General features: G+C 42.3%; 1 protein-coding gene across 1 annotated transcript; it reads left to right on the forward strand.

Moving 5' to 3' along the window:
* Positions 1-3,999: 3,999 nt before the first annotated feature.
* On the forward strand, positions 4,000-13,088 carry LOC127785144 (disease resistance RPP13-like protein 4). The gene is made up of 3 exons (XM_052312568.1): positions 4,000-4,154; positions 4,693-5,023; positions 9,419-13,088. Exons 2-3 carry the CDS (start codon positions 4,736-4,738, stop codon positions 12,293-12,295), a joined length of 3,165 nt encoding a protein of 1,054 aa, XP_052168528.1. The 5' UTR covers positions 4,000-4,154; positions 4,693-4,735; the 3' UTR covers positions 12,296-13,088.
* Positions 13,089-14,558: the final 1,470 nt, after the last annotated feature.

Raw genomic sequence — 14,558 nt, forward strand, 5'->3', positions numbered from 1 at the left:
ATAAGGTAGGTCAACAAGTGCAAGCGATGATGGAAAGAAACAAAGAAAATGCCGCCAAGAAGAAGTACCATCACCACTTGGGGTCAGGCGGCTATAGCGTCGCGATGCCGAAGTGGGAGGAGATGGAGGCAAGCTTGCTTGAGAGGGGTATCGAACCGGCCACCGCTAAATGGCCGGATCGATTGAAGTTCTGGTACTATGGTCACGGTGGAACGCTCAATCTAGTTGATGGCTCCCTGGTCTTCAGCGATCAGATACGCGAGGCTGCGTGTCGACTAACGGACGCAGTGGAAGGCTCTTCTCAGGGCACGTTCCGACCCGACAGAGAGAAGGACGAGCTGTCACTCGCCCTACAGACTCCAGAGCATCCAGGACGAACACGAGGGAAAGGGGTGATTCCTTGGAAGATTGGGTTCAAGGAGGACATCCACACGTACAGGAGTCGGATGAGGAGCAAGAGAGATACCGAAGCGAAGATTGTAGATCTTGAGTACAGGGTATCGAGCTACGAGCTCAGCATGCAAGAGGAGGTGGCAAGGAAGGTTGATGAACGCATGGCCGCACATCGGTCCCATGATCCCCAGCCGACCATTCCTCCTGCAATGGTGAGCCCTTCAGGAAATCGTAGCAGCTGCGCCTCAACGGGGCATGTAGGAACACAGAGCATGGACGCCATGCAAACCCAGGACGAAACCACCTGCCCCGTTGATGACATCACTCAGCGGACACCATGTGAGCTGCATATTCCCTTCAAGAACTTATCAATAAAGGTAAGCTCGTAGTTTGTAGATTTTATATTTGTCCATTCCGCTAGTTGCTGCTTATATATGTTGATTACTAATAAATAACCTCTCACCACGTGAAGGTGGCGTCGGGCATGGCCATCCCAACGGACCCTTCAGGTACTTACCACTGCAGGCCGATTCCAACAGGATACTCCAAGGTCGAAGTTGAGTTGGTCGAAGGCGCACACGAGGACCTCGAGTTGGATTACCCTGGAGGAGACGGTGAGACGCATCTACGAGACACAAGCCACGCCATTATACTATGGCGCAAGCGGTACATCATCCTCCTTGGGCGACAAGCGGCGTCTCGTGCACCATCTCCTCCGGCTCCGCCATCTTCTCCTCAGGATCCTGCACCGTCTCCTCCTCATGCTCCAGCACCGTCTCCACCTCAGGCTCCTGCACTGACTCCTCCTCAGGCTCCTGCACCGACTCCTCCGCAAGCTCCTCGTCCGGCACTTTCCAAGTCAAGGGCCCCCCAAGCTCCACCGCCTGCCCCCACAAGGGCAACGAAGAAGGCGAAAGTTGACGCCGCCAAGAACAAGGACCCGGGGTACGATTGCACGCAAGAGGAGCTTGACGCTTATGTGGCATCAGAAGTCAGGAGACAGTTGAAGCCTCGATGTCCAGAAAAGAAGATTCCTATAGACCCGAGTGTCAGGAACTTCTTCAGGGGTATGTCTGCACCTGCCAAGGAGGCCATAAAGCTATCGGACTATGAACGAACACTCAAGAAAGCATCTTCTGGAAAGTCCAAACCAGTCCCTCAGCTTGGAGAGCAACCAAACTAGGAGATGAGCCATTGATGACCGGTGAAGATTTTGGAATACAAGAATTTATTAATGACACCGGGCTAACTACGGATCAATTGCTACGAGGCGCACCAATCGAAAAGGTTGAAGTCAAATACATGTATGAACTCGGTAAACCGCTTGTCAAGCCTGAGCAGCTGCAGTCCCTACCCACACAACTGTACAAGTTCCATCAACTGTACATGGAGATGAGCACCACCGGTAGAGAGATGATCGGAGCGAGGATCAGGGACACGGACTTCTTGCAAGGAGATGACATTCTCTGGATCAATTTCAAGGGTATCTACGAACTATACCAGCTGGACGCCCTCGACGTCTCTATTATGAGTTGCTGGATTTTGTAAGTATCATTCAATTAGATTTCTTATTACGTTTCCTTTAATTAATTAGGTCCTTGTATATAAGTAGACTATATATAATATATACTTCCTTTTATCGTTGTAGAATGGAGATTCAAAGGGCCCAACGGCGGGGGGTTTTCGATACTGGATTCATCAACCCTCGGAAAGTAAATGTCGCAATGCTCGACCAGTATCCGCAAGCCACAGAGGACAATCTCGTCCATCTCCTGAAGGCGCAGCATTACAAGACGTTCATACTGTTGCCGTACAACACAGAGTTAGTTTAATTTTACTGTCTTCCTATACCAAATTTCATTCCCGTACGAACATGCTAAGTGTTTCATATGTAATGCATCCCACGCACATTGCAGATTCCACTGGGTCCTTTTACTCTTCGACCTGGAGGCCTGCACCATCAACGTATATGACTCAATGGATAAAAAAGAGTCTACGTTTGACAAGGTTTTCGAACTTATAGACAGGTACTGTCATAAGTTCCTATGTTAATTAAGAATCTTGTTATAATTAATTGCTACTACGAATCATAGCTTTAAACTCCATGTAGGGCTTGGTATCGGTTCCGTCATTTGGTCCGCGGCAAATGGAGAGAAAGACTTAGGCGGAAGTTTAATTTTCCTGTGAGTACACATGCTCTACATTTATATTGAATCTCCTATTCAAATACATACAAGTGTATATTAATTAGATCTCTCGCTGTTTGTCATTTATTTATAGTGCGCAAAGCAAAAGCAGGGAACTAACTTGTGCGGCTACTACGTGTGCGAGTATTGCCACTGCCTTGCAGACCAAATCATCACTACAAGAGAGCTCGATGTACGTACAAATAAATTCAAAATTTCATTGCGTACGTATCGATTTGTTGTTTAATTACTAATTAATTTCATATATTCATATAGTTTATTCCCATGAGGGATAACTTGATCACACACAAGGAATTTATCGCGGCGGTTCAAGAACAACTCATGGGATTCATCAACGAACAAATCCTTGATCTCAAGGGTGAATTCTACTACGACGGAAATACAATTCATAGGTCCTTAGCTTCTGAGATAACGACTACTACTACGCCAAAATTGTAGCTAGCTAGGACATCATAATGGATTGTAATTAATACATGTCTATTTTTCTATATGCATGTACACATTTTCTTTAATGTATATATATATATGCACATAAAATGTTAAGTGCTTTCATACATACATATATATATATACACACACATATGCATTTGCATAACATATATATGTATAAATACATATATAAATATAATATATATATATATATATGCATATATATGTATTGAAACATATATATGCATGGTTTATATATATATATATATATATATATATATATATATATATATATATATATATAAACCATGCAGCAACAGGTCCATGCAAAAAAAAAAAGGTCAGCTCGATCCTTACCAACCGGGATTAAAGATGGCTCAGCCGGCCACGTGGCTGAGCCATCTTTAGTCCCGGATTGGTAGTCCCGGTTTGAAAACCGGGACTAAGGGGGGTTACGAACCGGGACTACAAACGCTTTCTCCACCAGCGCATAGAGTAATCTTACCATCCAGCATTTTGTATCTCGAGATACCACAAAATTTTGGTACCTCGAGATATCAAAATTTCATGTGTAAAATATGGTATCTCGAGATACCGAATGTTGGATGGCTCTTAACCATAATGACATCTAATAAGGATAATCAAACATGGTCACTCAAATGTGATATTCGGCGAGCACATGTGACATGTGCATGTTCTTATTTTTCTTGCATTGGACACTTAAAAGTATTGTAGATGTGGACGACGGTAGAGTTAATTTCAGTGTCACGGGGGGTGCATGGTAGGTGGTTCAAAGGTAACCTATCTGCCATTAATCACTGACTCGTACATCTGTCTTGCTAGAGTCTTTCACAAGATTACAAATTTCACATAACACGAAGGAATCATCGCATGAGAGCGATGTGCTGATCAGTTGACCTGGCAGTAGTTGACTTGAGACGAAGATGAACACAGGCCTAATAAGAGCGTCAATACTTCTAAGATGTGCCACACTTCAATTCCTTGCGAGCTGAAACTGAAGCTAAGGTTGAAGCCATGGGATATTGCTTCAAATTTTGAAGTTAATGAAGAAGCCAAAGTTTCTTGTTCAGTGAGAAGAACATTTCTGTCAGAGTTATTCACAAGGTAACTAACTAGTAATCCCCATTCTTGCTGTTCTTTGAATGCTGCAAGAGTGTGTTGTTTCGATTGCCTTGAAAGAAACGAATTTACAGCTCCTTTATGTCTAGATATAGTTATCTGCTAGCTAGAACAGAGCACGAGATTACTAGTTAGCAGAAACGAGTACTGTTACATGAGCAAATTCTTAACACACACTCCATGGGCCATGGCTTAGGGTCTCAGACACTCACAGTGTCTTATCACCAATTAGGTACATGAGCAAAGATTTGATTTAACCTTTGAGATACATTAATTCGTGCAAATTGCTATGAAAAATTAAAAAAATATTTTATAACTTAGCTTGTGTTGTATTGTAGCTTAAGACACAATTCGTATAAGTAGAACAAAAGAGATGCCATTATAAAATTAAAAAATAGTGTTGAACAACATGGGAGCAAATGCCGCACAAATTTAGAGTGTACTGGTGTAATTTTGCCAAAACAGTTTGCCCATATTCCTGAGCACTTCCTTTCTAAAAGTTTCATAAAATCGCCATCTGCAGAACGAAGAGAAGGATATCTTTGAATATATCTTAGTGGGATATTATGGAGGCAGCAATTGTATCAGGGATCACCAAAGAGGTTATCACGTCACTGAAAACTTCAGCCGTTAATGAGATAGCTAAATTGGTGTGTGTCAAAAAGGAGATCAAGAACCTCACCGTAACATTTGACGATATCTGTGCTCAAATAAGAGGCGCAGACCAGATTGTTGCACACTCTGAAGCAACAAACTACAGGCTCAAGCTGCTGAGAGAATATGCCTATGAGGCAGAAAACATCATCGATCTCTTCAGTATTGAACTTGGGGGAATGCAAGAACCACGACTGCAGGTCAGAAACATATCATCCTTCCCATGCACTCCTCTTCTCTTATGCCCTGTTTAGTTCTCAAAACAAAAAATTTCACGCTATCACATTAAATACTTGAAACATGCATGGAGTATTAAATATAGAAAAAAAACAATTACACAGATTACGTGTAAATTGCAAGACGAATCTTTTAAGTCTAATTGCGCCATGATTTGACAATGTGGTGCTACAGTAAATATATGCTAATGACAGATTAATTAGGCTTAATAAATTCGTCTCGTATTTTTTTGGAGGAATATGTAATTTGTTTTGTTATTAGACTACGTTTAATACTTCAAATATGTATCCGTATATCCGATGTGACAACCAAACCCAAAAATTTTCCCCAACTAAATAAGGCCTTACTCTCTTGGGTTGATATATTATGCGAAGAGAACAACATACTTGAAACTTGAATTGACCCCGGAGCATAACTTTAGAGAGCATTTAAACTATTCACCCAATGATGAAAATGGCATTGTACCCAAGCCCCTAGATTGACCATAGTATTTTACCTAAACCCATTTAACTACATATACAATGATGGATTCAACCGAATCCACTCTTTTGTGATGGTACATATACAATTTTCCCACCCTTAAACCCAATTAAAAGTGGATTTGTGAAGAACCCTTTCCACCTCATTGTCACTGGTGAGAAAGAGGGGAGAGATAGAGGAGAGGAAGGAGGAGGAAGAATACTGGTGGAAAGAAAGGTAAAAAAATATATGATGAGGGTTGTTATGCTACAGGATACCATCCGGACGGGATGATACCAGTTAAATATCAAGTTCTGATACGGATCAGTATTAGATGATACCTATAAGGTATTAGGTGTGATACTTGTGAGGTATGTGCGATACTTGCTAAGTATCAGACTGATACCCATAGGAATCGACTTATTCTTGTCTGATACTAGTGGCAAGGAGGAAAGCTAGATGTACATACATGTTGCCGGTGGGGAGGAAGAGAACCAAATCTTGTGCATCCGGTCGCCGGTGGCAAAGATGAAGAGAGAGAAGGGGAGGACAAAATTTGTACTTCCAGCCAAGAGAAAGACCACCAGATCTCACGCATCATGGACAACCAATGCTGAAATCCTGATGGTCTCTGCCATCATGAGCGCCCCAAAGCTCACCGACCTCCAAGAGACGCGAGCTGCGGCTTTAGGTGCCCTCACACAGTCACGCGGTGCACAAAAATATATAGACTGCGTGAGGTCTAGTTCTACCGTTGCCACCACCAAAGTCGAGCAAGGTTTGACTTTGCCAGTCGACACGTGGTCCGCCTCTTTATGCATTGAGATCTGAAGAAGGTGGGAGGAAGCAGTTTGATGGAGGAGATGGGGGAAGGATGAGAGCGAAGTGATAGAAAGGTATGTGCGTGGGAGGGGGGGTGGGGGGTGGGGATCCCGTCTGAAATAGCTAGAACGGTGTCCAAGTTAGTAGCATTTGCATAAAAAATAGAGTTAATTTCATTTTGGATCATCTTTTGTTACTGATGTTTTATTTTGAATCACCCTTTAACCAACGTTTTTATTTTGTGCCAAGCATTTTTACCTTTGTGACACTTAAAACTACTCTTAACTCATTTATCTATCTACATCTAATTTATCATATGTCAAATAAATTATCTTGCATATAGTTGTGATAGTTAATTGACGAGTAGGAGTGGACATACTTGACTCGGTAGTCTAAATTGAAACAAATGTAAGATTATCTAGTCTAAAATGAAAACCACCATTAGTTAAGGGGTGATCTAAATTCCAAAGTAACCATTTTTAAAAGGCCATTTTTAGTTCCCACCAAAAATTTTACACCCTGCCACATCGAACTTTTGAACACCTGTATAAAGTTTTAAATATAGGCTAAAAAATAACTAATTACATAGATTGCGACTAATTTGCGAGACGAATCTTTCAAGCCTAATTGCTCCATAATTTGATAATGTGATGCTACGGTAAATATTTGCTAATGATAGATTAATTAGGCTTAATAAATTTGTTTCGTTGCTTATTGACGGTTTATGTAATTAGTTTTTTATTAGTATCCGAACACCCTTTACAGCACCCTCTATAATATACTCGACGTGACATGCTCGGATCTAAACACCCCAAAACGTGACACAAAGGGAAATTTTTTACTTTTAAAAAAAAAGAGAACATTTCGCCCCCATCTTTCGTAGAAGAAGAGAGAATATTCTCCATAACAGGTGACCTCATCGACGACCTCGCCGGAGACCTCACCGGCGAGTGGGCGACCGCGCGCTGATGGGCGGCGACGGTGACCCCCCTCACCTCGTCTTCTTCCTCCCGGACCACGTTCTCGTCTTCCTCCTTTCAGATCCTGGCATCTCCATCCTCTCCGCGCCGGCTAGGCTACCTCTCGAGGCCACCGCCTCCACCGGAGCTCATGCCGACCGCCGTTGCAGCCGGAGCATCCCACTACGACCGCCGCCGGCGCTGCCGGATCTACTGGGGGCCTGCTTCTGGTTCGTTTCTTTGCCCACACCAATTCATTTGCAACAGTTGCATCCCAACAGAGATTGAATCGAAATGCGGCCTCCATTTCCGTCCCCGATTTCTGTGGCAACCACAAACTAAAATTGGAACTAAGAGCTGATTTAATTCAGTTTGGATTTGAATTGGAGGCTCATTTCAATTATTCTAGTCCAATTCCATAAAACCAACTGGAGCCAATAAATCTGTTCGCCTTTTTTCTCTAGCCAATAATTTTTTTTTTTTTGAGAAACACAGTACAAACGCAAATATGTTCCCAAGTATTCCACGAAATTCATCAGTGTGGAATATTTATGCAATGCATGCATGAAAACTTCAAATATCCATGTCATCAATAACCAAAGAGATAAGTAGATAAAATTTTAAGAGTAAATTAACCATCATATCTATATAATTTTTTTTACTATTTCCCCAGCAAGTTCACGTATTGACAAACTGCCATTTACAGTCAAATTGTGCAATATGTAAAATAGTAGACCATGGAAAAATGTATAAGCTTAATATGTGCCAAACTACATAGCCGTGTCATTTGTTCTGTTCTTTTCTTTCCTACTAAAGCCCATCGGCATGTGTGTAAATATGGCCATCAGGATCTAGACCCTACTAGGTGCTATTGACAGTTATTATGTACCACTTAAATGATGATGGATTTAGACGGCAGTTAAGAAATATCATGCAATGATAAAGTGTGACTCAACAAAGATATTGTTTCAACCACTTCAAAGAAAATATTTGAAGGACGGTTAGTGATGTAGTTAGCAAAATCAACAGTTCAGGTGACAAATTGCTATAAATTAAATGGACATATTGATGGCTGCTTTTGGCTCAGGTTGATTGTATGGCGTCATTAGTAACATTCATCTCTATGATTTGCATCAACTAAAATGGTTCCAATTCAAAACTACATTGACTAAATTATGCACATTTAAATTATATTAAAATTATATAATCATGATCTAATCATCCTTGTTAACACTAACTATTGTTATTCATTACTTATTTGTGTAAAACCCACATTATTATTCGGTAATTAACCCTAAACATGGTAATTATCACTATTCATGGTTAATTTGTGCGGGGCGGAGCTAGAACGAAATGGAGGGGGGTGCCATTTGCTTAATGTACTCTACTTTATATTGAGTTTAAGCTAATGCGGGTACCTAAATTTGTATCGAGAGTAGTGTATACATGGTGAAAATAGGCGAGTTCTAGCTACGAAATTTTCTTAACCGGGTTTCTGGGCACCCCCCCCCCCCTCTTCAATACCCTAGCTCTGCCCCTGATTTGCCCTTAATGAACCATCCTGAATCTAAGTACTACGATTTTTGGGACAATACTGTCATCAACATAACGGGAATATTCCCTAAGTAGAAGGAATGAAGACAAGTACCCAAAACACCTTTATATGCCATTGCTGTCTACCCTCCATATTAGCCTCACTGTTGAGTGCAGATGAAGGTAGAAAAACACCGAAGACACTAATATTTCCACGTGATGTAAGTCCACAAGCCAGGAAAAGAACAACAGAGAAGGCATAAACCCTTGGTTGTCCCACCCAACCTCACTCTTCGATTTGGTGTGTCAAGATGTCATCCAGTAAAAAATCACTTATTTGTCACATAGTTGGGTGCTGTCCTCAATTTTTCTACAAAGTTTATTGGCTTTGCTGAAATCAGTACTAAACTTGAAGTTTTGCGATAGGTGGTTTTCGTGTTGAAATAGTTTTGTCGAAGTATGTGTATTTTTGCTAAACTACTCTTCATGTACTGTAGTATGTTGAGTTGCATTATATAAGCATGTGTATACAGTTTTGACATGTAGCCATGTACTAAGACAAAACTGAACAATATTTCTGTGCAGGAACGAAATGCTTCATCTGTATGTAGATGCTGCAGAGAAGTTGGTGTCAGATACAAGGTGGCAAATGATATCCAAGAACTAAACAAGAAATTGGAGAGAATTACACCAACACTGCTCCAGGAACTGTTTAGAGAAGATCGACAAAGCAATATTACTACTCCTCAACATGATGAGTTCATTACTATTGGCAGAAATATCGCAAACGAGTGCGATAATCTCTTCAGGCTACTGCGAGGTAACCAAGCCGGTCAATGCCTTTTTGCTATAGTTGGTGCTGTTGGAGTTGGCAAGACCACACTCGCTCAAAAGATATACCATGATACAAGGAATAATTTTAGAACCAGGTTATGGGTGCACGTCTCGAACGACTCAAGGAACCTGGGGATATGGCGGGGGGAGAGTTTCTTGGGAACAGGAGAAACTGCAGTGCAAAGAGTGGTGTTGCGTGAATATTTAATAAATGACAGATACAGAAGGCTGTTGCTAGTGATCGATAATGTGTGGGAAGAGAATGGCTGGAACCAGTTCTTGGGGCAGGATTTCTGTCACGGTGGAGACACAGTGCTGCTTGTGACTACACGACATGAGTGTGTTGCGAGAACCATGGGGATAGCCCGTTGTCACCGTATAAGAAGGCTCAGCGAGGACGATGGTTGGTTGCTGCTTCGCACAACGGCTAACCTTAGAGAAACAGAGGCTACAGGCAACATTCAAGATGTTGGGAGAAGAATCGTGCAAAAATGCAGTGGCCTTCCGGTTGCAGTAAGGACAATCGGGTATCACCTCAGGGGAAAGACCCTAGAAGATGAATGGGAGAGTGTGTACTTGGAGGATTTTGTTGCCACTTACCCAGAGATACGGAACAGCATCGATGCAAGCTACATGAAGTTATCTTATCTCCTCAAGCGTTGTTTCCTTTACTGCTCACTGTACCCAGAGGGTTATGTGATAGAAAAGCAATGCATCATGCAGCAGTGGATTGCAGAGGGGTTCTTTTCTGAAGTACTACTACAAGTACAAGAAGAGGAAGCTGAAAGATGTTACCAGGAACTGATAGACAGATGCCTTCTTCTGCCAGAGGACGAAGCTCATGGTGTGACGGGGGCTAAGATGCTAAACCTCTTCAGATCATTTGCAATTTATCGGTCACAAGATGAGAACTACGTGAGCAATCCTCGTAATATCGGCAGAAATTTCAAACCATGGCGCCTGTGTGTCACAAATGGAGGTAGAGTAGAAGACATCCCAGATGACGCTACAAGCTTAAGGTCACTCTTTTTGTTTGGGAGTCCACAGATTAATGGAAAATCCTTGGAATTTATCTTCAGTAAGTTAACAAGCCTAAGAGTTCTGGACCTTAGACATACACAAGTTGATAATATTAGCACCTATCTCAAAAAACTACACAAACTCAAGCAACTCAGGTATCTAAACCTTTCTAATACTAGGATAAGCTCACTTCCTGCTAGCATTGGGAGTTTGACAATGCTACAATTTTTAATCCTTAAAAATTGCCCACTTCTAAAGTCTCTACCAAGATGTGTTGGCCACTTGAAAAAACTGAGAAGCCTTGATATCTCAGGAACTCCAATGCTAAATGTCATCCAATTCAACCTTCTCGAACTTACAGAACTCAACTGCTTGCAAGGTTTTGTCCCAACCACCTCAGTACAGCAAAACAATAATGGGGATGGTTGGAAATTTGAGGAGGTAAGACCCCTGGGTAATCTGAGGAGCCTCCAGATGGTAAAGCTAGAGAGAGCTTCATTGAGCAGAGATGACCTGGGCCAATCGAATCTGCATGGAAAGCCCAATCTCAAAGAGCTCGAGTTATGTTGCAGCTCTGCTGATCCTCAAAACAGAGACCGTGATGCAGAGCATATAAAAGCTGTCTTTGAGGCACTTAAGCCTGCTCAATGCCTCGTTTCTCTTAAGATAGCTAACTATTATGGCGATCAGTTTCCATCTTGGTTTTCAAATTCCCATCTGACAGTGCTGCAGCGGCTAACCCTTGACCTTGATGACTGCTTACCTAGTTTGGATCTACCACCCCTAGGTCAGATGATGAATCTCAAGTTCCTGAAAATAACAGCTTCCAATCTCTTACCTGATGCCAATAACAGACAACTTCGAGGTGAACCAAGAAACGGCGTGGCATTTCCACGGCTGGAGCAACTGGTTCTAGGCAAGATGGAAAGCCTGGCACCATGGTCGGTTCTTCAGGAGGATGACTTGCCTTTGCTTCGTGTTTTCCACCTTGATGGATGCTCACAGCTGAATTCAATTCCTTCATGGCTCCAGAGCTGCGGCAAATTGACAAGCATGAAGATAAAAAATATTGATACTCTTCAAGAAATTGCTAGCCTGCCTTCACTCAAGGAACTAGAGGTTCACAATAGTGGCAGGCTACAAACAGTCCTCAACATCCGCAGGCTTGAGGATCTCACAATTTCTGACTGCCCAGTTCTTGCAACTGTGGATGGTGTTCCTTTGCTGTGCTCTGTGCACATCAAAGAACAGTCGGCCCAGCTACCACAGTGGCTGCAGCAGAAATCGTTCGTACTCAGGAGATTGGATATCATTGGCACCGAGGAGCTACTCGACAGATGCTCCTCGCCTATTGCTCAGTACGGGTCTATCATTCAAGCTACTGCTGAACATGTTTATGCGAAACTGGTTGATGGTTCCCTCTACTTCTCCTACAACAAAAGTACCGGTAGTTTCCAGAGAAGCCGACGATGCATTGAGCGCCTTACAGTGGATGGTTTACATAACAATGCTGTGCCTCCGTATAATTGGAGAGCATGGATGGTGTACACGCTTTACGCTATCCTGGTGATTGCTTCTTGTTTCCTATTCAATGGATTTCCGAGATAAGTGGATAAAACTTCGCAGCATCCGCAATGAAGAAGCGCTTCACGGTGTCAAGCATGCAAGAGCAAAGCATGCTGCAGTTGGGACAAGCTACGTACAGGTAGCAGATGAAGTTCAGTGCCAAGCATGCATGGTTGGAGCCTTGGAGGAATCAGGCTGGACTACTGTCTACTGCGATGAATTTTCGATGAATTGGCTTCTTTAAAAGTCTAAGCAGCTAAAGTTTTGTTTTGTTCCCGTGTTGCAGTAACTCTGTAACTGTGGTCAGGTGTCCTTCTGGTTTTGTGTCAGGGTTGCTTGACCTTTGCTAACATGTACTATCAGGAAATGATAAAGGAAGAAGGATAACTTTGCCATTTTTACCAGCATAAAAATATAAAATTTGGCAACGAGTGAATTTCCAACGAACACTCTAGTTAATTATCTCAGGATTCAGTCTGTTCCATATTTTGGTTCTTCTTGTTTTTGCCTTCCTTTTCTTTTTGTTAACCTCATTGCTGTAGATGTGGATTCAAGGATTGGAGAGTGCATACAGACCATTTTGTAATCCACATTCAGAGAGATTGAAATTGATAGTTTGGAATTTTGATCTGGAGTCAGGCTTTGGCAAGATCTAGCTAGGCAAATCTCTTGTTCTCTTCTTGATAAAGTTCCTGATATATGATGCATTTTTAGTTGTGTTCCTAATGTCAGTATTCTCCAAATTCATTAATACAGAATGGAGTTGAACTGGCTGCTGCCTTTCTAATATCAGAAAACAATACTACCTTTAAAAGTCTAAAAGTTTGACCGTCCTAAACATCAAACTTCAAAGGTTTCATGGGACATATATAAATGAAGATAGATAGAGCAATATATATAGACATTTCCAATTAGAGATGGCCTAATCAAACTAATTGAATACACCTAGATCAATAGTACTTTCGGAGTAGCTTTTCAATTATCAGAAAACAATACTAGCTTTTTTAGCATTGCCAAAAAAAACCGAATCTACTAGAGAATCTTACCAAATTTTGATATTAATAGAGACCTCAAATGAACTCATACCGCCTGAGTAAACGAAAGAAGCTCACAACACTTGTGCCTGCAGTTTTTGGTTTCAAGAGTTTAGACGGGCTGCTGGCTACCCCAACCACGCCATCCCCTCTCCCTTGGAATGGGGAATGGCAGATCGGCAGGGCGACGGCAAACGCCACCTCCGGCCGGTGAGCCCAACCGGCGCTTCCCACACCACCCCCTTCTTCCTCCTCCTCCTCACCTTTCCTGCAGTGTTTTCTTCTTCTCGCCGTGGATCTTTTTTTTTTAACGACTCGCACGATATGGTGCGAAGTTTTATTGATAGAGAAAAAAAATTACAAGATTACAACCCTGGAAGATCGTAACTAGAAAAAAAAAGTAAAACCCGCGCCAACAGGTCCGGGAAAAGGCTGGCACCGATATATTTGTGTGAGACTAGCTTTTAGGTTCCTGTGCTCTCAGTCCGTGTGTGCGCGCCACTTGGGTTCGTCTGCCCGGTTTGATTGAGCTACTGCTAATCAAGACCTTGTTAATCGAGCTCAACGCTCACCTCACGCTAGCACTAGTGTTTTTATGCTATTTTTTCATGTTCTGGAAATCGCAGTTCTTCTTCCTCATTTCTGTAATGAAATGGATTAGGAAAGCTAGCTTTGGGGAAGTTAACACCTGGATTGTTCTTTACTCTTGAGTTACTTGGATGAATGCAGGGAAGGACGGCTGCAACAATCCAGCATCACGGGGGCGGTACTAGCATTTCTTATTGGAAAAAAATCTACGTTACCCCCTAAACTATTGGTGTTTGTCTACTTAACACCTAAAATATGAAACCAACACTATTACAGATCCTTTCATCTGTGACGGCCCATAACAAGACTGGAATTTGCGGGCCGTCACAAGGAAGTAATCTCAATCGGGCCGAAGTTTCGGCCGATTGAGATATGGTCGCACAGCCATGGTATATCGGCATAAAACTAAAGTCCGTCACGGATGACACTTATCTGTGACGGGCTATAGTTGAGGCCCGATTGAGATGAGGGTTCCATATCTCAATCGGGCCCTAAAAGAAGCCCGTCACAGATGAGGGACAGATGACACTCTTTTTTGACGGGCTTTTATTAAGGCCCAATAGAGATTACTTGTATGCCTGTCACGGTTGATTGTTTTAGGGCCGTTACAGATATTTGTTGCACAATATAAATACCCCCCACCACCTAGTGTAACTGTATCCCACTGTTCACTATTTTGGTGG

The sequence above is a fragment of the Oryza glaberrima genome, chromosome 9 (genome assembly GCF_000147395.1).
Source record: "Oryza glaberrima chromosome 9, OglaRS2, whole genome shotgun sequence".
Classification (NCBI taxonomy): Eukaryota; Viridiplantae; Streptophyta; class Magnoliopsida; order Poales; family Poaceae; genus Oryza; species Oryza glaberrima.

Bases quoted from the DNA above. Each gene is read 5' to 3' on its own strand.
- LOC127785144 (XM_052312568.1), top strand. From the start codon at position 4,736: ATGGAGGCAGCAATTGTATCAGGGATCACCAAAGAGGTTATCACGTCA. The intron at 5,024-9,418 runs GTCAGAAACATA...ATTTCTGTGCAG, and splicing joins TGCAAGAACCACGACTGCAG to GAACGAAATGCTTCATCTGT.